The 22,712-nt window shown below is 43.3% G+C and overlaps 1 protein-coding gene across 1 annotated transcript in view; it reads right to left on the reverse strand.

Annotated features, from left to right (window-relative positions):
• Positions 1-21,567, reverse strand: part of GLIS1 (GLIS family zinc finger 1) — a 287,901-nt gene extending 266,334 nt beyond the window's left edge. Inside the window, exons 1-2 of the mRNA XM_065409869.1 lie at positions 21,411-21,567; positions 20,155-20,544 (exon numbers count right to left, since the gene is read on the reverse strand). Of these exons, the coding sequence (XP_065265941.1) occupies positions 20,155-20,544; positions 21,411-21,567 (547 nt within the window). The remainder of the gene's footprint in view (positions 1-20,154; positions 20,545-21,410) is intronic.
• Between the last annotated feature and the right edge of the window lie 1,145 nt (positions 21,568-22,712).

Raw genomic sequence — 22,712 nt, forward strand, 5'->3', positions numbered from 1 at the left:
TGGGCCCGCCTCTGGGGCCAACAATGCCAAAAGGAAGCAACAGTGCCATAGGCTCTCCTGACCTGGAGATCCCCCCCACTGTCACTATGCTAGCATTGGGGTCGCTCAGTGAGACAGATTAACTCAATTTCCACAGCCTAATGTCTTCCACAATAATGCTTAGATGCTATACTTCACTTCATCCCCCCACAAGGCAGGTATTATTACCCACATTTTATATAGTGAGAAAACTGTAGTCAAGAGGTCACCTAGCTGACCAATGCCATGCAGAGGGTCCGTTTCAGGGAGAATTCCAGAGTTCCTAGCTCCATGCTCAGACGCCACAGACCAAACCTCGCTAAAGACCAGCACCATAGTCCTGCTGTATGGAGGGGGAAATCACTTCTAACAACTGTGATTGGTAATCACAGCTGCAGCTAGACCCTGTAAATATCACACTTCACTTTCTAGCTTCAAGAGTTTAAGATGCTTTTCTGGCCCACTCATCACTACTGCATGACTCTAGAGCTATAGTATTTCTAAGACCCCTAGACCCTCTATCTAATGCATCCTATGCTGACTCTGCTGCTATCAGCTGGAATGGAGCCAATGGAGCTCTGCTACTAAAGCTGTGGGAAACTGACAAAACCTCCCAGTTTTGCTGGATTTTCAGAGAGAGTAGGTCATTTTTGTTCCCCCTCTAGGGAAGTCCCTGTGTGAGAGTTTTAGGCCTTGAAACTGTAGAATTAATAAACGTGGTGCATTTTCTTTGGGCAGCTCCCCCACCCCAGTCCTAACTTTACTCCGAGAGGTCCTGACTCCTTGGTGGGGCAGGATTATGACCTGGCGTAGTGTTCAAGGCAACAGTCTGCCTGGAAAGGAGTTTCATTGTATGCTGCAGCTCAGGGTGGAAGGAATTAAATAACATTGCAACACGCACACACACAATGCCATAAGAAAGGCCATACTGGGTCAGACCAAAGGTCCATCTAGCCCAGTATTCTGTTTTCCGACAATGGCCAGTGCCAAGTGCCCCAGAGGGAATGAACAGAACAGGTAATCATCAAGTGATCCATCCTCTGTCACTCATTTCCAGCTTCTGGCAAACAGAAGCTAGGGACACCATCCCTGTCCATCCTGGCTAATAGCCACTGATGGACCTAGCTTCCATGAATTTATCTAGTTCTTTTTTGAACCCTGTTATAGTCTTGACCTTCACATCCTCTGGCAAAGAGTTCCACAGGTTGACCGTGCATTGTGTGAAGAAGTTCCACAGGTTGACGTGCATTGTGTGCCATAAAAGGAGGATCACAAAAAGCCTGAACTACGTACCATTAAATGCCAAAGGATTCAGTTGAGAGAATTTAAAGGCCTGACTTTCCGAGGCGCTGTAGTTCCCGCTGACTTCAATTGCTTAGCACTGCTGAGAATCAAGTCTTTAAATTCACTCAGTTACTTTGTCTAAAAGAAATGCAGTTCAAGGAAGGTTCTGGCCAAATGGGCAAAATATTCAGAACCAACCTTCTTTATGATGCTGCTGTTTTAATTATTTTTTGAACCTAGTAGCTCTCTAACCCAGAATTACCTACATCAGAAGGCCTGTTGAGTGGTGCTGATGATGGGGCCGTGGGCATCTGATGGGCTGCCCCTTCTGATGCGACCTACCTGAACATCATTACAACTCACTGAAAATGATGGATTGTTTTCAATGAATGTGGGTATTATCAGATTTCACTGGCGACCTTATAAAAATACAAGCCCAGATTCTGACATGAAAGGCAGACCCCAGTTTGCAAACCGAGTTGCCCATCTCAAAGACTCATTTGGCAGGCATCAAAGGCCAGCCGTTTGCCCAGCACAAAAATATAAATCACTGATACCACCCAAAAAACCCTGTGATGACAGTTCAGATTGATATTAACTTGTCCACTTGTAGATATTCTGAAAGTATTTACTCTCAGTCTATAGCACTCCCAATGGCAGGCCCTTTATTCCAAAGCGTACACTTGGCCTGTTGGAGCAAGAAAGCAGACACAGTAAATATAAACGTTCGGTAGCATAACAGCAAGGGGGGGGGGCACAACGGCCACACCACAGAGCACTCAGAGCAGCTAAGTACATGGACAGAAACAGATCTGTGCCTGGCCTAGGCACCGGCAGGAAGAAAAGGTGTCACTGATATAAATCTAAGACCAGGGAGCTAAAGAGCTCACCCAAATTTGAGTTAAATTTGTGTCAGTCAGTTCCCTTGGCTGCCTTCATCGACTGCGGCTTGATGTTGTAAAGTCTGCCCACGGCTGTTCCGCACACCCTCAATCCACTGTTTCACACTGTGACTTTATACAGGCTTATTTGGGCCTAACAAGGTCCTTATTTTTCTACAATGCAGGAAATAAGGAAACCAGCCATCAATTATTAGAAGCGCAGCAGATCTGAGCCGCATGGCTGTAAAACAGATTTTTCTTTAATGAAACTGAATTTGCATGTGCCAGGAATAACAAGTGCCTAGGACCAAAATGTAAATCAAACCTAAAGGAGAGTTTTCAAACTTTGAATCATTGGTAGCAACAGACAAGCTCAGAAGGAGTGTGGTATGATTTTGGAATGTCTTAAAAATGTGTGACTAATAAGACTTCTAAAGATATTATTTGTGAGTTAGTATTTCAGTCTCCCCACAGAAAGAAAACATCATACCAGAGAAAGGGCCACGTTTGCTGTAATAACTGTGTTAGTATGTCACCATCTCTGGGCTGGGAAGAAGGGCTTGTGTGTTAGTTTCAGAAAGCAAAGAAAGGGAAGAGACAGATGAAAAGTATCGATATTCTGGTAAGGGGGGCAATGAGAGGATAAAACTGTGTCTTTCTCCAATATGTCCATGCTTCAACACCAGCATGAGGTTTTAATTGGTCTCAGCTCAGTCTCTGGTGGACAGTGGGCCACAACACAAAACTATTGCACAAAATCTGGTGCTGGTAGGGATTCCTGGTGGCGTCTGCATAAGAGAGAGGCCCAGCAAGAAACCAGCACGGAGGCTTAGTCACCCATAAAAGAAGGCACCTTGGAGGGCAGATTACAAGTAATTGTTAGAAACATTTATGTAGCAAAATAGTAATTAATTTGTAATTATTCTAACAGAATCGTCAAGATGCACACATTCCTATACTGAGCAACGGTGTGATGTTAGTGCTGAAACCCCACCTTCCCGAGCCCATCCTTACACTTTGTCACCATCACTCATCAACTCATGTCTAAAATTAGACCCTGAATCTGCAACTGGATTCACAAGGGCAAAGTCCTGAATATGTGCAGAGCCCCTTTGACTTCAGAAGTGAGTTTGGCCAGAGAAAGCAGAGGGGAAGGACCCATGAGATGATCCCTCTTACAAGACTGCTTGCTCTGCAAAATGAAAGTAACTATGAGTTTCTTTAGAACAGTTCATCCAGTTCTGGGAGAACACTTTATCTAGTTCTCTGAAACCCGAGAAGTCAGTTCAACTCCAGAGTCATAGACTCATAGACTTTAAGGTAAGAAGGGACCATCGTGATCATCTAGTCTGACCTCCTGCACACTGCAGGCCACAAACCTCGCCCACCCACTCCTGTAATAGACCCCCTAACCTCTAGCTGAGTTACTGAAGCTGGGGCATCTTAATTGGTCAAATCAACACTTATATCCTAGATCAGGGGTCGGCAACGTTCGGCACGCGGCTCGCCAGGGTAAGCACCCTAGCGGGCCGGGCCAGTTTATTTACCTGCTGACGCGGCAGGTTCGGCCAATCGCGGCCCCCACTCGCCGCGGTTCGCCATCCTGGGCCAATGGGGGCGGCGGGAAGTGGCGCAGGCCGAGGGATGTGCTGGCTGCGGCTTCCCGCCGCCCCCATTGGCCCAGGACGGCGAACCGCGGCCAGTGGGGTCCGCGATCGGCCGAACCTGCTGCGTCAGCAGGTAAATAAACTGGCCCGGCCCGCTAGGGTGCTTACCCTGGCGAGCCGCGTGCCGAACGTTGCCGACCCCTGTCCTAGATTATCCAGAAGGGAACATTATGACCACCTAGTCTGGCCTCCTGCCTAACACAGCATTTCACCTAGCGATTCCTGCACTGAACACAATAATTTATGGTTGAACTAGATCACATCTTTCAGAAAGACATCCAATCTTTATTTAAAGTCTGTAAATGATGGAGAATTTACCACATCCTTTGGTAATCTGTGCCAGTGGTTAGTTCCTTTACAGTAAAAATGTGTCTCGTTTCCAGTTTGGACTTTACGGGCTTCATTTTCCAGCTATTGGACCTAGTTATGCCTTTGATAAATGAAAGCCCTCAGGTATCAGATATCTTCTTCCTGGATACACACTTCCAGACAGTGATTAAACTGCCTCTTAACCTTCTCTACAAATTAGCTCCTTGAATCTCTCATTGTAAGGCAGGTTTCTTTGACCACAAATTGTTCTTGTAGCTCTCCTCAGAACCTTCTTCAACACCAGACCTGGACACAGTATTCCAGCAGAAGTCTCACCAGTGCTGCATACAGAACTATCATCATCTCCTTATTCCCATTAATACATCCAAGTATCACGGTACTCCTTTCCTCCACAGCATCATACTGGGAACTCATGGTCAGCTGGTTATCTACAATGATCCTCGAGTCCTTTTCAGAGTCGCTGCTTTCCAGAACACAGTCTCCCATCCAACAAGTATGGCCCGCATTCTCCCTCCTAATTAAAGACCATGCACATTGTTTGACTGCTCCCAGCTAACCAAGTGATCCAGATCACATTGTATCAGCGGTCTTTTCTCATTATTATTTACCATCCCACTAACTGTGGGGTCACATGCAAACTTTATCAGCTATGATTTTCTACTTTCTTCCATGTCATTGATAAAAATACTGAATGGCGTTGGGCCAAGAACTGATCACTGCAGAATCCCACAAGAAACACCACAGCTGCTTGATAATTCCCCATTAACATCTAGGTCTTGATATTTATTCATTAGCCAGCTTTTAATCCACTCAATATGTGCCATATTGATTTTGTATAATGCCAGAAAGTCATGTGGCACTAAGCCAAATACCTTACAGATGTCCAAATATAACGTATCAGCACAGTTATCCTTATCTACCACTCCTGTGATCTTGTTAAAAAACTATATCAGTTCTGTATGATTAGACCTATTCTGCATGGCACAATGTTGATTGGCACGGATTCCATTTCCATCCATTAACTCTTTGCTGACAGAATTTCACTGAAGTTTTGCCTGAATACGGAATACAGGGTATGGCTCACTGTAATGGAGACAGCTGTGAGACATGGAAGAGCTGTAACTCACCTCAGAAAAGAGCCTCTTGCACAGTGGCTGTGGGAAAAGGCCCCGAACAACAAGACGGCGAGAAAAGAGTTGTGAGATGTGGTGGGAAGTTAAAAGAGCTTGTAGAAAGTAAACAAAGAGCTGTTGCAGAGTGCTGGTGTTTGGGCAGTCCCAGAGAAGTTGATATAGGAATGGCCATGGCACAGTCTCCTATACCAGGAGAAGCCTCATGAAAAGTTGCAAGAAATGGCCTTAGATAGCAGTGCTGCTTCTCCTTGAGAGAGACAGGATGGGGAATTCTGAGGTGCTGTGTTTGCTGAAGCTCTACTGCAGTAGCGGTGTATGCACCTTCTGGTGGGACTAGCTGATGGTGGTCTCCAGACAACATCAGGTCCCAAAAGAGAGTGTTGGTGACATTGCTGAATGCATATGGCTTCTACCATCCACCTTTTCTGAATCACCCTAATTCTCTCGATGTAGCATATTACTAAAGCAATTCACACTTGGTTTCATCACTCATGAACTGCTTTCTATACTGCCTGCACCCATGCACACATTCATTTCCTTTTCTAAATCATACATTGCTTGATCTATTTTTAGATTCCTTCCTTCTTATTGCGGTTTAAGTGCTGCTCACATCATCCTTTCGCTTCTTCTACACATTGGCAAATAGCTGCCTTGTTAAATCTTGACTATTCTGCTGAAAAACCTTCTTCAGTGGTTTCGTTGATGCAAAGCTTCTGTGTGATTTACCATCACCAGGGGCTGTCTGTGTTTCATCTAGGAGCTCAGAGACATGAATAAGTCACACAGGGCAGTGGTGCTAGAGGGCTTCTGTGCTGCCAGTTTTTCTTAATATTTGGAAGATGGAATGCTCTGAGAAAGAATAATAATTCCAATCCTAGCCTAATTAAATATCAGTGAGGCTGTTGCCTTCTTCAGAACAATGGCTGGCATTTTCTATCCTCAAGAGGCAATCCTGGGTTAACAAAGGCTTGTCTTCAGAACGCCATAAAACAGCTCCCAACTGTTTTGTACATAAGATCAATAATCCCCATGCCCAGCTGTTCATCGCTGGCTCTCCCACTGCTACTTTCCTGTCACTTTTGTCTGTCTATTTTCTATTGTGGACCTTCTCAGAGTTTTCTTGACAAACAGATATGGTCATGTCCTCCAATGTCCTTGTGCACACACTGCATTTAAGAGGGAGAAAGAGGTGCCGCTGACATTTGTTAAGCAAGTCAGATAGTAGGAGACTGGGATACTGAAGGGTTTTGAGGGCCCCCTCATAATACGATGAGGTAGCAGACCAGAGAAAGGGAATGGCAGGAAGAAGGCAAAGGGGAAAGAGTTTCTTTAGGGGGAGCCAGCAGGGAGAAGATAGAAGGCACTGGAAATCTGGCTCATTTACTAAAATACCCAACACCAGCATAGAAAATCCATTGTCATGCTCCACGGTGATGGGTGCGTAGAAAGCCTAGATTGATAGCAGCAGAGGGATAGTGCATCAGAAGAATTTGTGGCTACTCAATGTACATAGTATTTCTTTGAGCTGCAGAGCCTGAAACACTTTGGTGGATCACATGACAGTCCTTCTAGTATCTAAATTTAAAGTACAACTAGTTTACCCAACAAGCTAAGACTGCATTTGTAGCTTGCTCCAAACGGTGGAGGTCTCATCTAACCTCTCTTGTTGTTTTTTTTGATGGTAGTTGGCAGTGCTTAATTTGTTAGGAAAGAGGTGCTGGGGCTCAAGCAATTTTTTACATTCATGACAGACGTGGCAAGCCCGAGGTGCTGGGGCTATGCAGTGCCAAGCCTAGAGGTGCCGGGGCTCAGCCCAGGCACAAAGTAAGCACTGGTAGTTGGTACCATGATTCAGTTTTCCCTGAATCGAAGCGGATTATAAACTGGGAGTTATTTTTCATGGCAAGTTTTCTCTTGAGTCTCGTATTATTTAGACTGTGAAGCTGTCTCCCTGACATCTCGGCACAATCTGCCTACTGTGAAGCCTCTACACCATAAAATCACCTTTATCGCTTCCAGTGATGGCTGAACTACTTGTGTTCTTGGTTTGTGGGTCCCCCAGCAACTCCTCCAGCAGTTGGTATAGAACTCCGCTATAAAAATTAGAACTCCCCACCTCCAGGAAGTAAAGATCCCTAAAGCACATTACTCCCATCCTGAGAAAGTCATGCTGGGTTACAGTGAAGCAGCAGGTCACATTTCCTTATACGCAAATGTCTGCAAAATCCTGTTCTAATACATTCCCAAGACTTTCTTAGCTTGACTTTCCCAAAGTAAGGCTCTTAATCTGCAGAGAGGCATCGCTGAGCCTTCGGAGTGCTGGGATTACAATGCTTGTGGCTACATCTTTAGTCTTATTTTAGAGCTGAGTTAATATTTCAAAACACTGTTCATGAATAGCTTTGCATCGGCTTTCCAGGTTTGTGCCCCTTTATGTTTGCTTTCTCTGACTCATCTAGCGAAAATAGACACTAGTAAAAATATTTGTGGAAACAGCACGTTTTAAGTAAATATCCAGAAAGAATGATTTCTGAACTAGCAATCTCACACAAGTAACCTCAGTCTAAGAGCTCCGTGATAGCATGCATTAAAGAGAGGAAGAATCATGTGATTAATGTGTTCAATCAAAACCAACCAACATAACCTGAATTTCAGAATTTGCTCTACAACAGCTCCATAGGCCAGGAAATCATTCAGCAATTATTTTCAAGTAACTCACTTTTAAGACAAAACCATGAGCTGCTTGTTGACAGTTTGCAGAAGGAAAATAAAAGGTAATATTCTCAGATAAATTATATGCTGCAAATCATTTGCTCAGGTCAATCATTTGCTAATTTCATTCTATACTTACAAAAAGAACTTTTGCAGATTAGATCCTCTGGGCTTGATCATTTACACGACTGTAATTTAACTGACTTCTGATGTAAATCTGGAGTAACTGCACTGAAAATCAATGGAATTACTCCAGATTTACACCAAAGTCAGGAAAAATGGAATCAGTCCCTCTGAGTTGTTGACTAAATGTAGATCAAGTCTGAAGACTGACACTACAGCAATCAAGGCTGTATAAGAATCTAGGTAAAGAGATGATTAGTGCTGTGTTTTCTTTAGGAAACAAGTAGAACAGATTCTCAGCTGCATTCAAACCTTGCTCAGATTAAGTGATGGGGTCATCAGGGAGCTGATAGCAGCTCTCTCATCCCAAACTGTCCAGCTTCAGTGCACGTTAGAGCTGCAGAGGCATACTCTGAATTACACCACATGGTCCTTCGGGGACCTTATACCAGCGGAGCTGAGGTGTGGTGGATCTCCCCTGACCCTTTAGGAGAAGGGGGAGAGGACACAGGGGATGGTGGAGTGGAGTCAACGCTGCCAACTTTCTCTGAGGGTAGAATTCCCCTGCACAAGAAGAATACTCCACTGGCCAGTTCCAGCCATTTTAAATCCACTTTGAAATAATTCTTTATAACTCCATTTCTAACAACTTGAACTACTGGGCATTGAACTAGACGTGAGGAATGTCCTTTACCCCTCAGTTTCCTTCCTGCAGTGAGCTGGATGGATGGTACCAGGAAGCACAAGCGGGGTGTCTGACCAGGAGCTCTCGCCTTCCTGGAAACATTTTGGATAATGATAGTAGGTAACCCTTTGCACTCACTTAGCATTTTTCATCTAGATCTCACACCACTCTACAAAGGAGAGCAAGTGCCATTATCCCCATCTTATGGATGGAGAAACTGGGATGGGTGTACATAGACTTGCCCAAGGTCCCCCAGCAACTCAGTGACAGAGGCTGGGATAGAACCCAGGCCCCCTTAATCCTCCTCTACTATGGTATCTATTTACTCTGGCCTCGTTGACTTCATCTGACATGACCCTTGTCCCATCTCCCCCTTCACTGACTCTTCCCCAGCTCTGAGTCTCACTAGGTCCACGTATCGACTGCAGATTGAATTTATTGTGCATAGGCTCTTCTAGCAGCATGCAATCCACAGAGGTAAAGGCCTGAGAGGACCATGTGAGGCCCAGCCAGGAAATAAAATGCTTAACATGGAGTTGCTGATTGCCTTACCCCAGAGTCCCAATACAGGCCTGCTTCTGCTGCCACTAAAGTGGACGTAGGAGCAGGACCGGGCCGTATATTATGCTCTCTGTTTCTCAAGAGAATATGGGAGGAATTTTCAAAAGCACTCAGAGCTGGCCCAACTCTGCTCCCATTGAAGTCAATGGTAAAATTGCCTTTGATTTCAGTGGGAACAGTTAGGCCAACACGGAGGGCAAGTCTACGCTACAAAATTAAGTCGATCTAAGTTCACAGAATCATAGAATATCAGGGTTGGAAGGGACCTCAGGAGGTCATCTAGTCCAACCCCCTGCTCAAAGCAGGACCTAATCCCAACTAAATCATCCCAGCCAGGGCTTTGTCAAGCCTGACCTTAAAAACCTCTAAGGAAGGAGATTCCACCACCTCCCTGGGCAACCCATTCCAGTGCTTCACCACCCTCCTAGTGAAAAAGTTTTTCCTAATATCCAATCTAAACCTCCCCCACTGCATCTTGAGACTATTACTCCTTGTTCTGTCATCTGGTACCACTGAGAACAGTCTAGATCCATCCTCTTTGGAACCCCCTTTCAGGTAGTTGAAAGCAGCTATCAAATCCCCCTTCATTCTTCTCTTCTGCAGACTAAACAATCCCAGTTCCCTCAGCCTCTCCTCATAACTCATGTACTCCAGCCCCCTAATCATTTTTGTTGCCCTCCGCTGGACTCTTTCCAATTTTTCCACATCCTTCTTGTAGTGTGGGGCCCAAAACTGGACACAGTACTCCAGGTGAGACCTCACCAATGTCAAATAGAGGGGAACGATCACGTTCCTCAATCTGCTGGCAATGCCCCTACTTATACAGCCCAAAATGCCGATAGCCTTCTTGGCAACAAGGGCACACTATTGACTCATATCCAGATTCTCGTCCACCGTAACCCCTAGGTCCTTTTCTGCAGAACTGCTGCCTAGCCACTCGGTCCCTAGTCTGTAACAGTGAATGGGATTCTTCCGTCCTAAGTGCAGGACTCTGCACTTGTCCTTGTTGAACCTCATCAGGTTTCTTTTGGCCCAATCCTCTAATTTGTCTAGGTCCCTTTGTATCCTATCCCTACCCTCCAGCGTATCTACCACTCCTCCCAGTTTAGTGTCATCTGCAAACTTGCTGCGAGTGCAGTCCACGCCATCCTCCAGATCATTAATGAAGATATTGAACAAAACCGGCCCCAGGACTGACCCTTGGGGCACTCCGCTTGAAACTGGCTGCCAACTAGACATGGAGCCGTTGATCACTACCCGTTGATCCCAACGATCTAGCCAGCTTTCTATCCACCTTATAGTCCATTAATCCAGCCCATACTTCTTTAACTTGCTGGCAAGAATACTGTGGGAGACCGTATCAAAAGCTTTGCTAAAGTCAAGGAATAACACATCCACTGCTTTCCCCTCATCCACAGACCCAGTTATCTCCTCATAGAAGGCAATTAGGTTAGTCAGGCATGACTTGCCCTTGGTGAATCCATGCTGACTGTTCCTGATCATTTTCCTCTCCTCTAAGTGCTTCAGAATTGATTCCTTGAGGACCTGCTTCATGATTTTTCCAGGGACTGAGGTGAGGCTGACTGGCCTGTAGTTCCCCGGATCCTCCTTCTTCCCTTTTTTAAAGATGGGCACTACATTAGCCTTTTTCCAGTCATCCGGGACCTCCCCCGATCGCCATGAGTTTTCAAAGATAATGGCCAAAGGCTCTGCAATCACATCCGCCATCTCCTTTAGCACCCTCGGATGCAGCGCATCCGGCCCCATGGACTTGTGCTCGTCCAGTTTTTCTAAATAGTCCCAAACCACTTCTTTCTCCACAGAGGGCTGGTCACCTTCTCCCCATACTGTGCTGCCTCTCCCCATACTGTGCTGCATTACGTTGACGTACAGCCGCCGCTGTAATTAAATTGCTTTTGCATGCCCACACTACGCTCCTTGTGTTGGCAGTGAGCATCCTCACCAGGAGTGCTTGCACCAATTTAACTGTCAGTGTGAGGCATTGTGGGACGGCTTCTGAAAGCCAGTAACAGTCGATGTAAGCAATGAAGTGTCTGCACTGATACTGTGTCAACCTAACTACATGGACCTAAGTGCTAAGCCTCTTGCGGAGGTAGAGTTATTAAATCAGTGTAGTGAGTGAGTTACACCGGTGAGAGCTACATTTTAGTGTAGACGCTTACAGAGTTAGGTCAATGTAAGTTTACATTGACCTAACTCTGTAGTGTAGACCAGGCCTGAGTGTTTATGAAAATCCCATGCTGGAAATCCTTTCAGGAAAACACTAGGAAATAAAATGGCAATTTCTTTTTTATCCACAGAAAACATTCCCTGTGCCCCACCCCACCTTGCCAGATACAGATGGGGAAAGAGTAGGATTTGCACAAAGAAGGGTAAGTGGAGAGATCTGTTTTGTGGTGAACTGAGGCCTTTTGAACCAGAGCACTGCCTTCCTCAAACATTATTCCTGTCCCATTTGATGCTCTTTTTCGTGTAGTACTCCACTTCGGAGATGTTCCAGCGAAGAGCTCTACATACAGTAATTGTAAGTGAGTGACTGATCATTTGCCCTCAGTGTGGGATTCAGGTTAAATCAAAGCCAGCTGCTCTGGAGAGGGGCAGGAGAAGAAATCAAAACAAACAGATCTAGAAATTAAATGCATAAGAAATCACTGCTATTCTTCCACATTAATAATTAAATCTAAGCTCTTCAAGCCCTGTGCACCTAGAACAATTTTCTTCATTTTATGACTTTAAAAAAAACAAAAAAAAAAACATCCTGCGCTGTTGTCTGTGTCCCGATAACTCTGAAATGTGCTAGTCATCTCTCCCAGTTAAATATCCTGTTTCATAAACCCACTCCTAGATATTTGAAACTGCAGATCACTAATGTCTAGCTTTAGGCATCTGACATTCCACAGAATTAATATTTAAACTTATTATAAAGGAATTGGGGTTGTGTTAAGCATGAAGTATTTAACAGCATTTTGTTTCTTTTGTTTCAAACTATTTTGTTTCTTATCTAAAGTGCATGTTATGTTATACACGCAAATAAGAAAAAGTACATAATTAAATTAATACATTTACTGCTATTTTCCTTTTACTGCACTGAGAGTTGGATAGGCTTAAAAAGTGGAAGCTATCAAATTCAATTTTTAAGATAGAATTCTAAGTGTATTATCTTTCTTTGCCTCAGGGGTTGTTGACTTCAGTATTTAAGCTACTTAACCACATCAAATTATCAAAAAGCAATGAATCACTGGCACATATTTAAAATAACCTTAGGCCTTCCATGTCGTGCTGGGAAGTTACTTGGCTTGAGTATTGTCGTATATAATCTAACTCTTATCTTTTAAAAAAAAAAATCTCAGTTACGAAATATTACTTAATTTAAAAAAAATTAGCCTTTGATTTACACATTGGATGCTCTCTGTCTAAAGCAGCATGTGTAATTTATTTACAGCATTGGAAGGCAGGCTAAATACATCATCTACTGTTATGCAAACTTCTACTAGGTATTAAAATACCTGGTCCCCCAGAGACACATTTCATACAGTTCAGCAATGTTCCAAAATAAACTAAATCTCCAGCCCCTTAAAAGCTTAAAATAACAATTGAGATCTGTATTAAAAAGTGTTTTACAGTATTTGATTATGTCTACTTAGAACCACTTTTTCCTCTGGTTAAATGTGCACAAAAAACGCAAACCACCACACACAAAAATATATTTGCTTTCTCCTTATTCCAGAAAGACTGATGTATTCTCATACCCACAAATCGTTCCTCCTCCTTCACCAGAAAAATCTTGAATACAAGAGTCCAATGCTATTTGAAATGCTTTGCATTAGCTCACCCTTAAGACAAAGCCGATGAGATTTATTCTATTACAATGCTTTTTATTAGTTAACTGTGTAAAGCACCAAAAAAATATTCAAGCACTGTGAAACAAAAGGCCAAACATACTTCACATTATTATATTTACACAAATGCAAAGATCTAAAGGAGAGACAGACAACTAGATCATCACTTTTGACGATCTGAATATGTAAGTTCTTGCAATTCCCAACTTCTAAAAGGCAGAATTTGAAAAGCTAAAAGTCAGAATGTGGGTCTATTTTCTATAGCAGCTCTGGCAACTCACTTTTCCCAATAATCATCAGTGATGAATAATCATTTCATAAACCTAAATTAACCATAGTAAAGAAAAAAAATCCTTGTGCCAGGTTACCAGTGAAGCATGGATTCTGCAAACAGAAAGCAGGAGATACCCTCTGGGGTTTCACATACTGAATGCCTTAAAGTACAGTGGAGAGAAAAAAAAATTCTTGGCAACTATTCTTCAAAGTTGAAACTGAAAGGTAGAATTGGAATTGAATTTAGATGAAATGGTCTTTGATTTTAACATGCCACATTGAAAATTATTCCTGCCATTTTAGTGCTTCAACCAGTCATTTTGTCCACTTCATTCCAATGTTCAGGATTTTCGGGATACGAGGTAACAGCTGTGTCATATTCAGAAACACATCTTTGCTCTTGTTTTCAGATTTCTAGGGTAAGATTACACTGTATGAGAATTAGCAAACACCACCCCTGCTTTTGATCCAAGCTTTTTTTTTTTTCTTTTTCTTTTTTTTTGTATTTATAAGTTGCATCAGTGTGCTGGGAAATAAAGTTTTGAGGCTGACAAATAAAGTAAACAAACCAGCCCTATATTAAAAGGAGTTACCGTACACTGTGAAACGATTGCCGGATTGCGTGACTTCTCTGGTCTGTTGACATGTACTGATAGAAACCTGGAGTATGAAATGCAGCAGTTTGCATCCATAATCCCTCTCTAATTGCCCAGTCAGCATCTTTAAGCGTGTTTCAAAAAAGCTCTAAAACAGAGGTATATTCACATTTCTACAATATTTATTTTGTAATCGTAATATTGATCAAACATGGAAGTTAACCTACAATATCCTAAATCTGCCACAGACACATTCCCCTGATTATTTCACTTCCAAGTTTACCGACATATTTAATGTAAGGGCTGATACTTGTTCAGCACGCTTGACAGCATAGGGTATATCTACAATACTATTATGGCTGAAATACTGACCCCCATCAAAATCAATAGCAAACCTTCCATTGACTTCAATGGAGCCAGGATTTCACCCTATACAATTAAATAGCAACCTACTGCACATCTTTGCTCATTGTTAAGGAAGTGAATCTTTCTGTAGAAGAAAAGTACTATTCATAGTTTCCAAGGCCAGAAGGCACCTTTGTGATCATCTAGCCTGACCTCCTGTATAACACAGGCCATAGCATTCCCAAAATAATTCCTGCCGCATAACTTCTACAAAAACATCCAATCTTGATTTAAAAATTTTAAGTGATAGAGAATTCACCATAACCCTGGGTAAATTGTTCCAATGGTTATTTACCTGCATTCTTAACATTTACACTTTATTTCCCATTTGAATTTGTCAAAGAGGGGTACATTTAATAGTTTTAAGTATTCTCACAGCCTATGGAATAACTGTCAGAGTTTATTCAGAGCCCCCTTATGACTGAATACGCATAAAATCAGCTTGTGCATTCTTGCAAAAAAGACATCTACATGCACATTTCTTTCCAAGTTCAGCAGTTTTACAAACATCATCTTTCAACAGTTCTATAACATGGTTTTAAATCTACTAAAAACCATTCAGCACACACCTCGTGTGCAGGTGTTTGCAGGATTGGACCCTAAAATGGGAACAGCCATTTAGATCTATTTAAGAATTGAGTAATTTAGAACAGTTTGAGTATTAGGTCAATAGGATGACTCACAAGAGTAAAGTAACTCGTACTTGCAGAATTGAAGTCCTAAATTAACTGTCTTTTAGTTTACAATAAAATACAATAATTTCCCTCTCACCCCATTTAACAGAATACATTGTAAATCTAGTTTTCATTCCATGTGTCAATATAAAATTTTAAAGCCATAATAAAGTAAAGTAATCATTTAAATCCATCCTTCAAGTAGAACACAAGAGGTTATAAAATGTATAATTTTAATTATCAGGTTCATTTTTTTCTGATTGAAATAATTACATCTCATTATCATATATAATTGCAAAATGATATCTACTACTATCATCTTTCTAACAGCTCATTTATTTCTAAACCAGAAAGCTCTATGCTTTTACATTATAGATGCTGTATGCCTTTTTGTAACATATTGGTAGTTAGTTCTTTTGTTTTTTATTTGCCAATTATTCTGTGTTTCATTAAGCATCCCTAGATAAAAAATGCAATCCTAAATACTGGATGCAATTAGATCCACCTTTTTTTTTTTTTTTTTTAAACGGTGCAATAGCATTTAGAAATCTATGAAAGGGGCACATTCGATTCAGTGACTTCCAATCTCAAGACACAAACCACAAAGGAATTTCCTTCTGCAGAAAATAACTGAAAACTTATTTTCTCTTTTGGGAACGTATAACAGTTTTAGCTAATTTGAGAAAAAAAATAAGATTTACTAAAATGACCTAAAGCAAATGTGATTTCAGCTGCAGTTTCTCCCCTTTTTTCCAGGAAGGAGGGGAAAAAATAAAATAAAATAAAAAATAGGAGAGTTATGTTATATTATGCATTATTCACATAAAAAACCCCAAAACAAAACAAAAAAGAGAACATCTAAAAGATTTAATTGTAAGAGATTATTCAAAACTACGATGCTCCCAAAATGTGAAGTGGGCTGGGTTTGTATGGGAACCAGAATGAGGTGATAAAGAACACCCCTGTGTACTATATATAAAATTGAGTAAATATGGAGATTGTCATTCAAAATGGGACCAAAACTGCAACCCACCAAACTCAGATGAGTAATTCTTAATCATGCAAGTAATCTCATTCTCTTCAATGGGACTATTTGGGTAAATGATGATCATTCATCTGAGGGAGGGTTACAGGATCAGGCCCAATAAGAACAATCAGTATATCTAATATATTGTATAATAACTGGGTTAGTTATATTGCACCACCTTATGCCTTTTGTCCCAGTCCTGCAAATCTTTAATTATCCAGGAAAGATAGCCCCACGGTAGTCATCAGATTACTTACACGAGTAAGGTATCACAAGTACTGGTCCCTTGTTTTCTTTTTTACGTGCAAGTTTGCTAGTATAGAGCATTATGTTAATTGTGGCTCTGCGTAAATAATCATATAATTATGACCCTCATCAAGGAAGTGACCAAATACTGAAGACTAAACTACTTTATTGTCTCTTAATGTAAGTAACTGTCTGAAGTGGCTCCTGAAAAGGTTTGTGCAGTTGGGAGTATTTTCCCTAACGGCACAAAGGACAGGACATGAGTTAACACAGATGACTCATGAATCCAATGTATCACATGAATCTGCAAAAAAGAGCATTTCATTGTAATGATCAAAACTGTTTTAACTGGGTTTTTTTTAAGACATATTGGACAGGATTTTGATGTACTTTGTCGCAATTTTTCTTCCCTACCCGAACCTCAAGTATTTTTTGTGTAACTGGTTATTATTTTGCCCCGTGCTACCCTGCAAATCACATATTATAGCATTAAAGTAAATGAAATACAGCAAAACCACATAACCCCGGGAAAATATTGTAAAGTAAGTCATACCTTTTATTACAGTTATTCTATGCCCAGTGGACCACAAGTGCCTCTAAGGGAACAATGTTTGGGTGCAAATACTACAGCTTGCAATCCACTGAGATCAGAGGTAAAACAAGGAGGGCTCAGCATGTAGCACAGCCAATCACACCGAATGAGAGGTTGGGCAAAATGTCACATTTAAAATAAAAATCATTGCCAGAAAGGGACAAATTTTAAGCTCCTTTTTTTTTTTTTTAAGTCTGCATTTTTGCTGAAATATAGACAGCCCCAGGCTGCAAACACTTACACACCTGAGTAACTTTACTCACATGACCAGTTGCTCTGAGTTCAATTAGACTACTTGTTCAGGTTTGGGAAGTGTTTGCAGCATCAACACTTAATACCACGCAACAGCAGAGGAATGACATAGAGCACATTGCAACAGCAGGCTGCTCCTTCTCATTGCAATTGCCTCAAAGCTGTGCTTTTTGTTAATGGGGCAGTATCTTTTTTTTAAACAAAAAAAATTAAAGCCACATTTGGCAAAATGTTTACAGACAACTATAAAAATGGTTTACGCTCACGTTAAGAGGGTCCTTCCCCCCCTGCTCCCACCCTTCAAAAAGGGATAAACCTAAACCAGGAGGCGTACTCTGTAATCTAACCCAGACTGAAGAGGGAGTTATTCCACATGCAGTACTGAAGTGCAGAAGACCCACTGTGTGATGGTCTGAAATCAAGCTGTCACCAGTTCCTCCCTTGAAAACCTTTGCAGGGTACATTTGAAGTCCCGCCCCCCCCCCATTCTGATTTCTTGGTTATTTCTTACATTATGTCCACATACACCTGTCTTTTCCTATAACCTTTAGCCTATTTGCAGGGCTATTGGCAAAGTCTGGATGCTTACAGATTGCCATCATTTGGCTTTTTTTGTAATTGCAATTTAGTCTATTATTTGATTATTCTACTATCTAATTTTATAAGGTGGCTCTTGTTATTAGCAGGCTATTGTTGGTGTAACAGCACCGCAATCTCCCTGCTTATGGAGTGTCCGGTGGGTGCTTTAGAAATGTCAATATTATTACTGGAAGAGAGTGAGGCTCACAGCAAGAGAACTGGAAAAATGCACAACTGTGTGTGTGCAGTTGCTGTCACTTCACAAGCTGCGCAACTTGAATCAGAAGGACAACGCTGCAGCTTTAGATAACATGAAGACTATTTATAATCTGTTGCTTCAGTTTCCATTTGACTGAGATGAATGAATGCACACTGTAGTTTGTCGGAAGAAACAGATACTCTACTAAGGCTCACTGGAGTCAGGGACACTTCAGAACAATGAGAATCTATCGCAACAACATTTCATTTCCCCTATCCCCAGCTTCTGGTCTATGCTAAAAAGTCTTAACCAACAGCATAGCTGAACCACTCAGCCTGGAAAAATCCAATATGCCAGCATTATGCACCAGGTGAACATGGCAAAGACCCCAATCCCAAATGTGGATAATTTTGCTCACGTGGGTAGTACAGGTTACTTGCTTAAGCATCTGTATGCTTGGGCCCTAAATGGAGAAACTGGAAGCTTTACAAACAGGAATAAACTCCAGTGATGACTGGAGAGGAAAGGGAAGATAGTGTGATCAGTTAAGATGAGTGTGTGTCCCTCTCCCCAGACCCACTTCTTTCTGCTGCAGGGACGCCAACACACAGTGGAACTTCTGTTATTCCAAAGCGGGGATAGGGGGTTGTAGGGAAACCATATGGGGACTGAGAGCCCCTCAGAAGTGAGTTCCACACCAGCTTGCTGTGGGACAACAAATGGGTGGGCTTTTAGGCAATCTGAGAAAGCAGCAAAGGTGTGCCTGGTGGCAAATCAGGCATCTGGGGGATTCGGGGGGGGGGGGGGGCGGGGGGGGGGAAACTGGCAGGATGCAGTCCTTTCCACAGCCTGTAGTGGGAACTTCAGCATAGCTGTGCTAGAGCTCTGTGCACTCCCCCGTGTGTGCACTCCCCCCATCCCCAAACGAAGTTGCAAATCCCATGTATTTGGGCTGTGTGCAGTAGACACAAATTTCACCCTTGCTGAACTTGGGAAAATCTTTAATCAGAAGGGGAATGCTGAAGCTCTAGAGAACATAAAGGTTATTTATAATCAGAACAATAATATAGTGGCCAGCCCCATTACCCTACGTAAAAGCTCACAAAAGACAACATTTCTAGTCCATGTGTGAACAGTCTACTTTACTTTTCAATAGAAAGGAAAGAAATGGATGCAATTCCTAGTGGGAAGTATCTTACATCAGCTAGATAGAGGACATTTCCGTAGGTTTTTATACAAAGAAAAATCACCTTGTGAACATTAGAGCAAAGGCAGTCTTTTCTATAATAATCTATGCACATCTGTCCGGGTATGTGGTATTATAACATGGATGAGATGCTTGTATTCTCTCAGAAACCAGATATGTATCTCTAGGGATTATCTAGAGAGTGGAATATTTTAAAATTGAACCCTGATAAGCTAACACAATCAAATAGCAGAAGGTGGACAGGTTTAAATAACCAACTTCCAACCAAATATAATGCCATTAGTTATTAACTTCTTTAAGAATGATGGATGAAAAGATGCATTTCTAAACTAAAAAAAAAATTTGATTTTATACAATCCCTCTCAGACATCAGGAATCCTGGATCTGAGAACTCACTGCTTACATACATGTTAATCACACCTTCTCAATGTCTAACATACAAATTCAAACAATTACAGTGAAACCATTTAATACAACTAAGCATTTACCTTAAGCCACAAGAACAGTGTGAAATAAGACGACCTAGCCCAGTTCATCCCAGTGAGCAGACCCAGCTTAAATGACCATCCCCTGTGTGTTTTCCAAAACTGAGGAGAGGCTGCTCAAGGAAATTAAAGAGGATGCTGGTCTCAAGATTTTCTTGAAACGTATCAAGAACTCTATGCAGTCCATCTGCAGACAAAGTCTGGTTTACATTATCTTGCATTTAAAAGGTGGAAAGAAAAAAAATTTTGCAGTGTTATAGAAACATTTCTGAAAATATCCTGAAGACCAGAAAGAAAAAGGTTGATATTGATGAATTTGTGTTGGGTTTTGTTTGTTTGTTCGGTTCATGCACTTTATAACTCACCCTTCACGCTTTGATGTTTCTGCTGCTGGAAATACTCTCTGGAGCTTTTAGGACATCGGAACTCCTGTGTCCGCTGAAGGATTGGAAGCCTCTCAAATATGCTTGGTCTTTTGGGGATGAGATCTAACAGCGGCACTGACATTTCATGTGGACTTTGCTGCGGTTCTGTATTGTCGCTGCTGTTGTTGACAGTTATTTTAAAGGACATCTGAGAATTCAAAAAAGCTTTACCAGTGTTGGAACAAGTCACTTGTGGCAGTTCCTTCATAGGCACTACTTGGCATTTATCAATCGCTTCAAAGAAGGCTGCACTGGTACTGGGTTTCTGAAACTCTGCAACCTCATAGTGCATATTTGTGTCCCTCTGCTGGAAGGGTCCTTGCTTATCTCCTACATAAAACAGCACAAGGAATGTCAAATGGCATGGAAGCTGACCCTCTAACTCTTAAAGCAATGGAAACAACAGGTAAAAACACCCTACAAACTTGTGGTCTAACATCAGGTACCTTCATATATTCTAGCCAGTGGGTCATTTAAAAGAAGAGGCTACTGCAAACCTGGAAACCCTAAAGGGTTAATGAATACAATCTCAGTGAGATGTTTCCTGGTGTTTAGTCAAACAAATCCTGTATTATTGTAAAAGGAAGGTAAGCCAGCACTTTCTCCCCATACAGAATCATAAATACAGGGATGGAAAGGCACTTTTCACGGCTCTGGGGCTGTTTGGGAGAGAGCGGGGAGTTTAGCTTTTAAAACTGCTCATAGGTTTGTTTGGTTGGTTGTTTTTTCCCCAGTGACACTGCTCGTCCTTTCAGTCATTTCAGGGAAAAGAAAAGAAACACTTTGAACGATTCATTCAGGATGATTCCGTTCAGTTGAACCATTCACACAGCAACCGCCCAGACAACAAGAGCTGTGGTTTTCATGCAAATAACCCCGAGGAGGTTGTTTATGTAGCGTGATTCTGAACTCTTGACTTTCACGACGTGCTAATCCGCTGCCTGTGGGTCACTGCGGCTCGCGAGGGCTCAGCTCCGCTGCCAGGCAGCGGCCGCCAGGGGAAAGACGAACCCGAGCCGCGGCGGGGGTGGCACCAGCCCGGCTCCCCCAGCCCAGCCCAGCCCGGGCGGCACGAGCTGCAGAGGCAGATGTCACTGGACAGCAGCTCGGGACCCAGCGGCTGCCCGGGCAGCGTGCGCCAGACACCGCCCAGCCCCGCACACCTCCGGGCGCTGCTGCCCCCCGCGCTCTCCTACCTGGCCTGGGGATGCAGGCGGGCTCCCTCCTCCCGGCTGCCGCCGCCGCCGCTGCTGCCACCGCGCAGCTAGCACCGTCCCGCCGCTCCGCTCCCCGCCGAGCCCGAGCCCCCGCCCCTCCGGGGCCGGCTGTCTGACGGGCGGCAGCCCGGGCCATTGCCCTGCCGTAGCGCCGGAGCAAGCCCGGCCCCCGAGCCAGTCAGGGCGGGGAGAGGGAGGGCTGGGCCGCCCCCCGCGTCGGGGCTTGACAGGCTGGAGAGCCGGCGTGAGCCCTTCGCCGGACCCGCTGTCTGGGCGGCACGCGCAGGTACTGGCACGTGTCGCGCGCCCCTATGGACAGGTACACACGTGCACCCGCATCGCAGGTGTGCAGGGGCAGCCCTGCCCACCATACACACCACACACCCCCATACTGGCACACACTACCCACCCCAGCACACCACACACACCATACCTCCCTACACACCACACACCCATGCACACCCATACTGGCACACACTACCCACCCCGGCACACCACACACCCGTAGGGGCACACACTACACCCATGCACACCCCACACCCATACTGGCACACACTGATGTACAAGTGCATGTGTGCACCTTTACATACATGCACACCAATGGCCACACTCTCACGTGCACCCATCTATTCCAGGGATAGACACGTTGGTATTCTGTACCTACAGCTATATAGCAGGTTCAGCTACTCAGCCACCAAGTCAAAGGTCCTTAGTGGCAGGACAGGCTATACCGGTGCTGAGTGTCAGAGAGGCAGGCCTCCTCGCTGTCTTTCAGAGCTAGGTACAATCTGGCCATGTCTTCACATGGCCTTTGCAGTTTTATCTATACTTACACTTCCCTTTATACACTGTATCAGCCTGTTCCATCTATAGTGAGGTGTAGAGATGCATAACTTAGGCATGTATGCACACATAGCTAGGATGCACTGTCATGAGGCAATGCTAGCATACCTGCAACAGGTCAAAACACCTCACAGCCCAAACTGAGTGCAGGGTTGAAACTTGGCCCTGCTTTACATACTGTGTTGTGTCAGGGGCTGCTCACAGCCAGGGTGCCTAGGGTGAAGCAGAATTAAATCTGGTCGGAAAGAGGGAGTTTTCATTTGCCTGCAGGTCAAACGTGGAGGATACACCCACATGATTTAGGACCGCTCCACCAATTTAAGGATCAGGGACAACGATGCACCTACTATTAGAGTCCCTCTTTCCCCGTTATGAGGAGCACAAAGGCCGGGGTGTCCGTTGATGGCACTTACCCTATCTATTGTAGCTCACTTTGCA

This window comes from Emys orbicularis, chromosome 8 (genome assembly GCF_028017835.1).
Source record: "Emys orbicularis isolate rEmyOrb1 chromosome 8, rEmyOrb1.hap1, whole genome shotgun sequence".
In the NCBI taxonomy this organism is placed as follows: Eukaryota; Metazoa; Chordata; order Testudines; family Emydidae; genus Emys; species Emys orbicularis.